Source organism: Lithobates pipiens, unplaced genomic scaffold (assembly GCF_037356315.1).
Source record: "Lithobates pipiens isolate NorthernLeopardFrog02 unplaced genomic scaffold, aLitPip1_a1.2 Scaffold_30, whole genome shotgun sequence".
Classification (NCBI taxonomy): Eukaryota; Metazoa; Chordata; class Amphibia; order Anura; family Ranidae; genus Lithobates; species Lithobates pipiens.
In genome coordinates, this window is record NW_027507791.1 from 128,341,071 (window position 1) to 128,354,406 (window position 13,336).

General features: G+C 44.0%; 1 protein-coding gene across 2 annotated transcripts in view; it reads right to left on the bottom strand.

Annotated features, from left to right (window-relative positions):
- Positions 1–13,336, bottom strand: part of TMEM87A (transmembrane protein 87A) — a 144,347-nt gene that overhangs the window by 93,066 nt on the left and 37,945 nt on the right. For both annotated transcript variants that reach the window (XM_077464842.1, XM_077464841.1), the window contains exon 4: positions 7,103–7,216. In XM_077464842.1, coding sequence (XP_077320968.1) covers positions 7,103–7,216 — 114 coding nt within the window. The remainder of the gene's footprint in view (positions 1–7,102; positions 7,217–13,336) is intronic.

Consider the following 13,336-nt stretch of genomic DNA (forward strand, 5'->3'; position numbering starts at 1 on the left):
GTCCAAGGAGGGGTATGCCACCTTGTGGACTTCTCTTTTATTTACATTTATACTGAGCACTATTGCTATACTTCCTGGGAGCTGACACTAGACCTAGAGTCTCTGATACAGCAGCTGCAGAGTCTTTTCCAGCCATTCCACCTGCCCCACCTCTTTTCTTGTACAATCACGGAAGGCTTTTATTTACATTTTTTAAAATATGCTGGATTACAGGAGATGAGGTCAATGAAATGTATGCGACCTTGTGAATCAATCTCATATTTACCGAGTACCAGGAATACAGTTATTGTTATACTGGCACTCTGACGACAAAAATTCGCTCTGCTATACAACTGCCCCTCCTCTCTGCTGTCCATTCACAGAATACTTTGCATTTTGTGGAAAGGTTCATATAATACAAAATATAAAAAGTGAAAGACAGTCAGCGCAGTCAGTATTTGTGCAAAACACCATAAGCTATCTATAACTTAGAAAACCTAATACACATAAATCCCTAATAAATGTGCTCACAAGCTGTAAATTCTTAGTTGCTGCCCAGAATTGTTTTCTAGGGTGGCAACTATTATTTTCATAATCGATAAGTTGGCCGATTATTGTTTTGATTAATCAGTTAATAACCTTAAAACGAGTTTGGTGTATACTTTAGTTAACATGTAAAGTTTAAAAAAAAAACACCAAATTATTCTTAAATATCAATAACTATGGTTAGGGAGCAACATTTCTAATCCACCCTGAGAATAACAGACAGAAGAAATATATTGTATATAATATTAGAGGTTGAAGCTGGTAAATATCATCAGACTTAGATCAAATGTTTTTATTTAGGCTAGGTTCACACCGGAGCGATGCGGGAACGCAGCGAATACGCGGCGTTTTCCCGCATCGCATGCCTCCCGCCGGCAGTTCACACTGCCCTATGCGGACTGCTGGGAGTGTCAATGAAATCTTAATGACACCTCCAGATCAGTCCGCATATCGCAGTGCGATCTGCAAACTCGGACAGGAATCGGATCGCATGGTGTGAACACCCATGCGATCCGATTCTGCTGCGGACCAAAAAAAGGGTCTCGTGCGAGTTTGCGGCGGGTGCGATGCGAATTCAGCCATACTATCTGTATGGCTGAACTCGCATCGCACAGAGATCGGATGTGATTTGCACTGCAGTGCGGTGCGAATCACATCCGGTTCTCTCTGCTGCAGCAGTGTGAACCCAGCCTTAAAGAAAAAAAAAAAAAAGTTAAAGACTGTTTTGCAGATTTTCAAACAGAACTGTAATATACTATATGCTGGCCATATAAAAACAATGTCTTCCTTCCTTCAAAAAAAAAAAAAACTATTTTAATTTTAAGAACGTACGTTGATTTTCTAATCGTTAGTGGGGTCAAACCAACGTTTGTTTTCAACCACAGTAATGGGAACATTTAGAAATAGAAAACGTCTTGGTCAAAGTAATTTTTAGACAGTGTATGTGGTTTTCGTTCAGAAATTACATCAATTTTAAAACAATGTTAAAAGAAAGTGAAATTTTCAAACAACATTCTTTCATTCAGCGAATGTACAATGATTTTTTTGTATTAATATTCTAGTCTGAAAATTGATCCGTGTGGCCAGCACAAGGCTCAGTACACACCTATGAAGTTTTGTTTTGATCTGTTTCTACACTGCTTTTTGCTGTGCGTTTTGATTTTTGCAAACATGATTTTACTGCGATTTGCGTTTTTGCATTTTTTTTTATGGCCAATTTGTTGTTGGGCAGATCAAAAAAAAAAACAAATTGCAAAAACACAACATACGCTTTTCCGCAGTTTCTCCCTTAAAATTTATTGAACCAAAAAAAGCACAGTTTTGCATTGAAAAAAGCCATCGACCCTTTCTAAATACGCAGTGGCTGACAAAAAGCGTAGATGTGAACGTGTCCCAAAGGAAACAATATTAAATGAACTGAAGTGCGTTTCTGCAAAAAGCACCAAAAAACACATAGGAGTGAACCAGGCCTAAGGCTCGATTCACATCTATGCATTTTTAGTGCTTTTTGCAGATTTGCACTACAGAATACAATCCATAGAAAAACCATGTTAAATGGACTGTAGTGCAAATCTGCAAAATGCAAAAAGCACTAAAACTGTATAAGTGTGAATCCAGCCTAAGACGTTTAGTAAAATAATGGGGTTTAAAAAAATAAAAAAACTACAATTAACCCTTTATAGTACAAAAAGAGAAAATCGCTACTGTAAGGGGTTCATTTTGTTATTGTGGAACAGTGAAAGTAATAGTTACAGTAGCGATTATTTGCTCATTTTGTACTATAAAGGTCTAATTTTAGACCTTTTTTTTTAACCCCATTATGTCACTGGCTGATCGATTATGAAAATAGTAATCGATTTAATATTCGATTAGTTGTTTCAGCCCTATTGTTTTCACTCCACCGCTCCAAAATATCATGCAAATAATGATGCAACACAACTAAACAGTATCTGATAAATAAGTCTCAAACGTTGAAATAAAAAAAAGTCCATAACATGTATGTGTAGCCAACCACCATTTGACTAATCCAAATTGTCAAAATCTTCAATTCAACAAATCAAAAAACATGTTGCATGAGTAACACCTAGTGAACCATATGCACTCACCTCCTGGACTGGACCTTAATTAATAATCAGTCAAACACACTTTTGCCCCCCACCCCCCCGGGCTATACTGCAGCTGCCTCCTTGTTACATAGTTACATGGCCGGTGAAGTTGAAAAAAAAGACACAAGTCCAACCTATGTGTGTGATTATATGTCAGTATTACATTGTATATTCCTGTATGTTGCGGTCGTCCAGGTGCTTATCTAATAGTTTCTTGAAACTATCGATGTTCCCCGCTGAGACCACCACCCGTGGAAGGGAATTCCACATCCTTGTCACTCTTACAGTAAAGAACCCTCTATGTAGTTTAAGATTAAACCTCTTTTCTTCTAATTTTAATGAGTTGCTACAAGTCTTGTTAAAATCCCTTTTGCGAAAAAGTTTTATCCCTATTGTGGGGTCACCAGTATGGTATTTGTATATTGAAATCATATCACCTCTCAAGCGTCTCTTCTCCAGAGAGAAGTTCAGCGCTCGCAACCTTTCCTCATAACTACCGTATTTATTGGCGTATAACACTCATTTTTTCCCCTTAAAATCAGGGGAAAATCGGGTGTGGGTGTTATACGCCAATCCCCCGCTGATTGTGAGGAGAGGAGTGAGTGAGCGCAGCGAGATACACAAAGCCGAGTGTACTTCGACTAGACTCGACTCTCGCAGTCCCGCCCATCTTCACCGATTGCGAGAGAGGAGCGAGCACTGCAGACATACACAAAGCCGAGTGTACTGCTCCTCTCACAGTCCCGCCCCTGACTGTGAACAGAGCCGAGTCTAGCCGAAGTACACTTGGCTTTGCGTATGTCTGCGGCGCTCGCTCCTCTCGCAATCAGTGGAGATGGGCAGAACTGTGAAAGGAGCCGAGTCTAGCCGAAGTACACTTGGCTTTGTGTATTCCGACTCCTCTCCTCCGATCTGCGCCAAATTTAAATGACACAGGGCTGCAAAGACACTGGGAAAACTGCAATGACACAGGGCTGCAAAGACAGTGGGAAGGCTGCAGATGGATGCATTGATGGGCATTTAAATGTAGTTTTTTTTCGTTAAACTTCCCTCCTAAAAGTTTTTCTCAAAATTCCCTCCTAACTTGGGGTGCATATTATACGCAGATAAATATGGTAATATCCTCCAGACCCTTTATTAGCTTTGTTGCCCTTCTTTGTACTCGCTCAAATTCCAGTACATCCTTCCTGAGGACTGGTGCCCAGAACTAGACAGCATGCGCCAAGTGCTGCCGACCAGAGTCTTGTAGAGTGGTAGAATTATCGTTTTATCTCTGGAGTTGTTCCCCATTTTAATGCAAGACAATATTCTGTTTGCTTTGTTAGCAGCATGCCTTTGCTGAGCCTATCATCTACTAGGATCCCCAGGTCCTTTTCCATCCTAGATTCCCCCAGAGGTTCTTTACCTTTTACCCTTGTAGCCAGGTTTCAATCCATGTACTTACCCTATGGTCCATGCCAACGGACCTTATTTTGTACAGTAAACGTTTATGGGGAACTGTGTCAAATGCTTTTGGAAAAAACAGATACACCACGTGTTCCCAGTAGCAGTCATAAGGCGTACTGTTCAGCCGTCTAATTTCCATGCAAAACGTACTCATGCAAAAGGAATAAAACCAATAATGTTCTCCATAAATCTTAAAAGCAATTTAATAAAATCTAAAAACAGGACACTCACAAACAAATGCACTCTCAAAACCATGTTCTGTGCATAATGTAAAAGTAAGCCGCCTTCTCAGTAGCTACAGCACATTTGATGCCACCACCAGGCGGTGTTTGATCCTGCATTGAGGTGGTTTAATTTTATATTATACGCCTAATATGGCACTGAGAATGCATTTGTTTGTGGAGTTAGCTGGAGTATAGCCCCAAGAGGAAAAAAGTGCATTTGACCCTGATTAGTGATTAAGGTCAATCCAGGAGGTGAATGCATATGGTTCACTGGGTGTTACGCATGTGACATATAGGCAATTCATTGAAGTGAAGATTTTGACATTTGGATTTCACTGGTGATTGGCCACATATACATATTTATTGACTCTCTTTGGTTTATCATTTGGAATATTCTGCAATGCCAAGTCAATCACCTGATCTCAACCTATTTGAGCATGCATTTCACTCGCTGAAAGCAAAACTAAAGACAGAAAAACCCACAAAGAAAAACAGAAGACAGCTGCATTTAGAGCCTGGCAAAGCATCAAATAGGAGGAAGCAGTCTTTGGTAACGTCCACGGGTCCCAGAAGTCAGCCAGTCATTGCCAGTAAAGGATTCTCAACAAAATATAAAAAAAATCAACATTTTATTTATGATTATATTAATTTGTCCCATGAAAATGGTTATAGTTCCTAAAATTTGTATTTGAGATTTATGTTCAACCCCTTGAATAAAGCTGAAAGTCTGCACTTCAAATTAATTCAGATTGTTTTGTTTTAATTTTATTCTGGTGTCATACAGAGCCAAAAGTTTGAAAATTGTGCCTGTGTCAATATATATATATATATATATATATATATATATATATATATATATATATATATATATATATATATGGATAGATGGATGTGTGCTAGTATTTTATATATATTATACACACACACACACACACACACACACACACACAGTATTTCACAACAGTGAGTACACCCGTCACATACTTGTAAATATTTTATTATATCTTTTCATGTGACAACACTGAAGAAATGACACTTTGCTACAATGTAAAGTAGTGAGTGTACAGCTTGCTTAACAGTGTAAATTTGCTGTCCTCTCAAAATAACAAAAGTGAGTACACCCCTAAGTGAAAATGTCCAAATTGGGCCCAAAGTGTCAATATTTTGTGTGGCCACCATTATTTTCCAGCACTGCCTAAACCCTCTTGGGTATGGAGTTCACCAGAGCTTCATAGGTTCCTCTTCCACTCCTCCATGACGACATCACAGAGCTGGTGGATGTTAGAGACCTTGCGCTCCTTCACCTTCCGCTTGAGGATGCCCTACAGATGCTCAATAGGGTTTAGGTCTGGAAACGTGCTCGGCCAGTCCAACACCTTTACCCTCAGCTTCTTTACCAATCATTGGTCGTCTTGGAGGTGTGTTATGGGTCGTTATGTTGGAATACTGCAGTGCGACCCAGTCACCACACACGCTTGACACCATCTGAACCAAATAAGTTTATCTTCGTCTCATCAGACCACAGGACATGGCTCCAGTAATCCATGTCCTTAGTCTGCTTGTTTTCAGCAAATTGTTTGCAAGTTTTCTTGTGCATCATCTTTAGAAGAAGCTTCCCTCTGGGATGACTGCCATGCAGACCAATTTGATGCAGTGTGCAGCGTATGGTCTGAGTACTGACAGGCTGACCCCCCACCCCTTCAAGCTCTACAGCAACGCTGGCAGCACTCATTACGTCTATTTCCCAAAGACAACCTCTGAAAATGACGCGGAGCATGTGCACTCAACTTCTTTGGTCGACTATGGTGAGGCCTGTTCTGAGTGGAACCTGTGCTGTTTAACTGCTGTATGGTCTTGGCCACCTTGCTGCATCTCAGTTTCAGGGTCTTGGCAATCTTCTTATAGCCTATGTCATCTTTATGTAGAACAACATTCTTTTTTTCAGATCCTCAGACAGTTCTTTGCCATGAGGTGCCATGTTGAATCTCCAGTGACCAGTATGAGAGAGTAAGAGCGATAACACCAAATTTAACACACCTGCTCCCCATTTACAACTGAGACATTCTAATACTAACGAGTCACATGGCACTGGGGAGGGAAAATTGCTAATTGGGGCAAATTTGGACATTTTCACTTAGGGGTGCACTCACCTTTGTTGCCAGAAGTTTAGACATTAATGGCTGTTTGTTGAGTTATTTTCAGGGGACAGCAAATTTACACTGTTATACAAGCTATACACTCACTACTTTACATTGTAGCAAAGTGTCATTCCCTCAGTGTTGTTACATGTAAGGATATGTGAGGGGTGTGCTCACTTATCTGAGATACTGTATATATAATAAATATACGCACACTGTATAACAAAAACCATTTTGTTACACCTGCAGAGCATTGCATCCACAATCAGTGGTTTGTGGGTGCAATGTGAGGCTCCTGCAGACACTGCCGAGAGCTCTCTGCCTGTATATCTCTGTGTGGGTAGACAGTTACTCAGCTACAGGAGCAGTCAGTGAACTACGAGGGCGCTGGGGCATGTAATCGGTGTTGGGCCCATTCACAAGTGTGAAGGTGGTCTAAGGGCGCACTTGTGCCTTCCTGCCTCAAGCTAATGACATCCCCATCCCTAATTAAAACAATTTGAAGCTCATTGAAAACTACAAGCCCTCTGCCACGGTGGAAGAATTTTTTTTTCATAACTTTTTTTCCCATCACATTGAGGACATTAATGACATTGCAGAGGGAAAACAGATCTGCCCCAGCTACATATTGCACATGAAGGAATATTAAATATAGAATTTGTACCTGCCGCTTTGTCTCACAGGATGACACTTGACTTGACTGTTTGGTAAAAGACCCGGTCAGGCCAGGACGAATAACTTTGTCGGGAACATCAAGATAATTCTTGATACGCTCCTCCTGTAAAAGAAAAGAAAAACTAAAAACTGACAAAACTGGGACTTGTTTAGTAATGAAAGAGTATTTGTCACTGAAATCCTTGTGTCTCATTTTACCACATATGCATTGCCAATTTGTTATTTTTTTTATTAGCATTGGATAGAGTTGTAAAGGTTTAGAACATCTGGACTGAATTGTTACCAGTGTCTTGTTGAAGGCAACTGGCTTAAAGGGGATTTCCCCTCACTTCCTGTTGTGTCTGAGACAGGGAATGAGGGTAAATCTCCATTTTGCCACACTCAAACAGGCAAAGACATAAATGCGATATATGCATTTATAGGACAGCTGCAATCATTTTTATTGGTTATAGGATGAAAAGATAATTTATATGTAAAAAGCATGTACATTTTGTATAGACACAAAAAAAAACACTAATCATTTCCCATATCAATCTGTGCCGAGTTTAAAAAAAGCAAAACACAAAGAGGTCTGTGTGAATAAGGGCCAACAGGACACAGACAATAAATACCATTCTATTCTATGCATAGTCACAAAATGAAAAGCGGTCTACCTTTGGTCACGTGCCACCTGATGGTACATCCAGGGCCGAACACTAGCGGGTTAATGCTGCATGAGCGATTACATGCGAGTGGGCGAGATTAGCTGTGTGAGCCAGCAGCTTCCCATGGCTTTCTATACGGTGGTCTTCCAGAGCTAAGCGCTGGGAACCCCCATTGGGGTTGTTGCATGTAATTGGCGTGGAGACCATTCGCAAGTGTGAAGGTGGTCTAAGGGTGTACTTGTGCCTTCCTGCCTCGGACTAAAGACATCCCCTCCACTAAGTAAAACAATCTGTCTGAAGCTCAAGAACTGCTTAAAAAGGTACAACTTTTATGGAAAATCATATAAGGAATAAGGTTGTACAACTGAAAAGTACACATTAAAAAAACATAAAATCTGCTGTATGAAGTCCACATATCTATAGTATACTTCTCCGGGAGTGTGGCCTGAATGGGCATGTGAGCAGTCGCACTTCACGGAGCTCCCGCTGACAATCCTGCACGATGCTCCTCCCGCTGCCGATCCAGACAAACACTGACCCAATTAGACGGCTGACACACCCGCAACGCTCCAGGGTGGTACCCCGCACAGCACAGACCCCATAATGACCCGCAAAGGGCAGAAGGAAGCCACGGCCGCTAAAGAGACCCAAGATGGTGCTGCTCCTCCCCAGCCTCAGAGAACAGCATGAAGCGACACCAAAATGCAGGAGGCAAATGGTAAGCCCCACACTATACAAAAGCAGCAGGGGAAGGAGCAGCCCACGGACATGTTATATTACACACAAACTACAAGGGACCGGCTGCTCCAACCCCCCCCCCACAACACAGGCCCATGCATATGGCACAACAGGGAGACACAGCCCCTCAGCATTAGACGACACACTGCCTCTGAATTCCTCCCCTGTGCCTACACCCGACATATGTGACATGCTGCACGATGAACCACGGCAACCCACTTTGAATGAAATATTGCGAGCAGTACAGAGATGCACTGCCTCAGTCGATGGTCTGAAAGAGCAGTTTGGGGGTCTCACAGAAACAGTGTCCCTAATGAGACAGGACCTCCAGAAAATCAGGGAGAGAACCACGGCTGTGGAAGGCAGAATTAGTGAGGTGGAGGACCAGATACCCTCGCTCGCCAGGGATGCCAGATCAGCTCTGCAGCAAGCTGCGCAGGCCACCGCCAAAACAGATGACATCGAGAACCGCTTAAGGTGGAACAATGTCCGCATTGTGAGTCTCTCCGAGAAAGTTGAGGGTAGAGACCCTACAGCATTCACAGAGCAATGGCTGCAAGATATTTTTGGCAGAGAAGCGTTCATCTTACTGTTTGCAGTTGAATGGGCCCACCGCACACCACCCCAACCACTCCCCCGGGCTCCCCGCCAAGGTCCATGCTGGCACGGCTCCTAAACTACAAGGACCGCGAGATCATACTCAGGCTGGCGAGGGAGAGAGGCTCTGTTCACTTAAATGAAACAAAAGTTTAATTTTATCCTGACTTCTCTGCTGAGGTGCAAAAGAAAAGGACTAAATTCGCCGAAGTGAAGAAGCACCTACAAAAAAATTCAAGTGCCATTTGCAAGGTTATTCCCGGCTAAACTGAGTATCGCCGCCAGGGGTCAGTCCCTTTTATTTGAATCCGTCTCTGATGCGGCATCATGGCTGGATCACAATGAACAGGACTTCTGGAGACGCCGTGAAGATGACAGGGATGACCGACAACAGGAAAACAAGTTTGACAAAGTCGGTAAACTTTCCAATCTGGTACTTACTTAAGCGGGACACTATATACTTTGTCCTTACCAGCGTTTTGAATGGGCTCTGACGCAGCACTAAGCACTTGTTGAGTTCTAAGCTACGGTGCGAGAGCTGTGCTCACAAGCTCCTACAAACTACCAATAGGTCCCAGTTGCAGGGACCAGCTAGTTGGTGCCCGGTTGGCACAAGTTTGATTCACTGTTACGGAATCACAGAGGCACAAGTTTGATTCACTGTTACGGAATCACAAAGGCGGTTTGCCCACACCCCACACAAATATGTGATGACAGTCCAACAGATTTGTTGGATCACCCTTCACAATTACTATTTTTGCACAGTTGTGCTATCCTCGGAAACCAATGCTCCATTGATACATGCGGATCACTCTGACACCCTGTCGGTATTTGACCAAACACCACCTAAAGAAACTGAGTACACTTCCAGCAGACGGTGCAGCTCTGCTGCTCGGACGCAAGGCTATTTGGCCTGGGCACCGGGGCAGTGCTAACACAACATGCTCAACATGGCTAACTCCCTAATTGTGACTTGGAATGTCAGAGGTGTACATGATCCGTTGAAACGTACTATGATAAGCTTGTGCTTAAAAAAGTTTCATCCATTGTGGGCTTATAGGAGACTCACCACACTAAAGATACGGTGGGTCTCCTGCAATATTCCTGGGTGGGCAGGGCTTACCATTCCACGCATTCTGCATATTTCTGCGGAGTGAGTGTGTTGGTTCATAAATCCCTGGCTTACCAGGAATTGGATTCCATAATAGACCTCATGGGCAGATACGTGTTTATATACTGTAAACTGTTTACAGTGAAAGTGATTATTGCATTTATATACATGCCTCCCCCATTCTCTAGAGAAATACTGCAGATTATTTTATCGTACTTGGTCGACAAACCTGATGTTCCCACTATGATTATGGGTGACATTAATGGTTACCTGGACCCAAGAATGGACAGGCACCCTGCAGTCCAACCCCCGCTAGGAGGTAAGGGTACTATTTTGATCCGACTGCTGCGGGAGGTGGGCTAGACAGATGTCTGGCGAGCAAAAAAAAACATTATCTAAACAATTCTCCTGCTTTTCTAAAACGCATGGCTCACTTTCACGTATTGACCTCTATCATTATAAACATGGTCACTAAGGTGGATTACTTTCCCAGGGGGGTATCAGATCATTCACCATTGGCAGTGCATCCAGTTACTCATCCAGTGGTACACCTGCCCAGAGCCCCCTGGAAACTTAACGCCTTTTGGAAAGGGTGGTGAGACAAATTGAACAATATTTCAATAATAACCGATCACACCCAGGAGGTCACAATGAAATGGGATGCCTTTAAGGCCTCTTTCACACTGATGTCCCGTTCAGGCCCGCCTGTCAGTTTTTCAGGCGGACCTGAACGGGTGCTCCATAGAGCTCTATGGAGCGTCGGATGTCAGCGGTGACATGTCCGCTGACATCCGACCCGCTCCGATCCGAAAAAGTGTAACGGAGGAAAAAGCTATTTTTCCATCCGTCTGCGGATCGGATCGGGTGACGACGGGCACTGCGGTCCGTCGTCATCCGATCTCCCATAGGGGAGAGCGGCGCTGTGACAGGTCCGTCCCTGCGCAGTGTGCAGAGACGGAGCTGTCATCTCCCTGCTCAGCGGGGATCGGCGGAGTGATCCCCGCTGAGCAAACGGATATCCACGGGCGGATCAGAACTGATCCGCCCCGTGTGAAAGGACCCTAAGGCATGCCTCAGAGGCATGTTTATAACTGAAATCACAGCGATAAAACGTAACTCTTCAGCCCTCCTGGAGCAGGTTGGAGACCAGGTGCGACAGCCTGAACTATCATATGTCACAGACCCTTCAGATTCTGCGAGGGAGGCATGGATATCGGCCCAGGACTCCCTGGACCGGTTGAGATCCTCCACAGTGGAGCGAAAAAGGTTCTTCACTAAACAGGCCTTTTAAGAGGAGGGGGAGAAGCCTGGCCGCTTATTGGCTAGAATTGCAAAGTCCCAACAAATGTCCCTAGCCATAGGAGCCATTCGCTGTTCCACTGGAAGACTGGTGAACGACCCTGAACTGATAATCACTGAACTAGCTTCCTTTTATGCAAACCTATACAAACCAGGTGAGGACTACACAGATGAGGCACTGCAGGGATACTTAGATACAATACCCCTACCGGTACTCCCCCGTCAGGCACGCATGGAGCTGGAGGCTCCGCTCGAGCTTGATGAATTAAGGGAGGCGGCCGCCTCCTTCCCTACTTGTAAGGCACCGGGGGGGATGATAGGATCCCGATAGAGGTCTACACACAGTATGGTGAGGTGATTCTACCTAGGTTACTAGAGGTACTCAACTCCTCCTTCAAATCATGGCGATTAGCAAACAGTATGACAAGGGCAAATATCATATTACTACTTAAACCCGGTAAGGATCCGGTGGACCAGGGATCCTACAGGCCCAATTAGTTACTTCAAAGTGACGTGAAACTACTGGCCAAGGTTCTGGCCATGAGGGTTAACAAGGTCATTCTGTCTATAATATACCCGGACCAGGCAGGCTTCATGCCACGAAAATCTACCGCGACCAAGCTTAGATGGCTATTTTTGAACATGCAAACCCCGAGGGATATGGCTGGGCTTGGGGCACTGTTGTCTCTTGACGCCAATAAGGCATTCGATAGTGTCAGCTGGCTTTATCTCTGGGCTGTATTGTCCAAGTTTGGGTTTGGTCCTAGATTTGTCACATGAGTGCGGTTGCTGTATGCCTCACCACAAGCCGCCATATGCATGTCAGATAGGATGTCGCATGTCTTTGCACTGGGCAGGGGTGCCCCCGTCTCCCCTGCTTTTTGCATTGGCTATTGAACCCCTCGCTGCACAGGTGAGGGAATGCCCACATGTTAAGGGATTTCGGTACGGCGAATTGCATGAGAAAATAATGCTTTACGCCGATGACATGCTCCTCTTTTTGGAGGACGTGGATGCTTCACTGTCTCGTGCAATGTCCCTTATCACAGACTTCGGCCACTATTCAGGCCTTACCATCAATTGGTCCAACTCTGCACTGATGTTCATGGACGGGTCTCCGGGTCTGCATGCGGACCTTCCTTACCCTTTCCATAGTGGACTCCTTTAAATACCTAGGCATTAATATATCCCCAAAGCTGACTGACTACAATAAGCTAAACATATATCCCTTGTTATCCCTGTTCAGGGACAAAATAAACATATGGAATAGACTCAAGATTTCCCTAGAAGGAAAAACAAACCTTGTCAAAATGATTCTGATGCCCCAACTCCTTTATCTGCTGCATAACACACCAATAGTTGCCCCATTGAAAATATTTTGAGTGGTTAACTCCCTATTCAGACTATTACTATGGCACACTAAACCCCCCAGGATTAAACTGGAACAGCTACAATATCCAAAAGGAGGGGGGAGGTCTCGCACTCCCAACCCCTTGGATATATTACTTGGCTGCACAGCTGCAGCACCTGATAGGAGCTATGGCTCCGTCTCCTGAGGGCTTGTCAGCTAAACTGCTGCGGATTGGCACAGGAGCGTAATCGGTACCAGAGGAATTAGAGGCGCAGGCCCTTCAACGGCTTAACAAACAAATGCCCACGTACATGCTTCTTCAGAAAGTGTGGAACAAGGTCAAACAATTGCAACATTACCCTTTGAGAAAGTCATGTGATACGTAACGCAACGCGTCAGGGAGGAGTCTAAGGTGTCGAGCGTCACTTCCGGTCGCGGCCGAGACCGGAAGCATCGGTATTTACATCTGGTTTTCGTTATGTC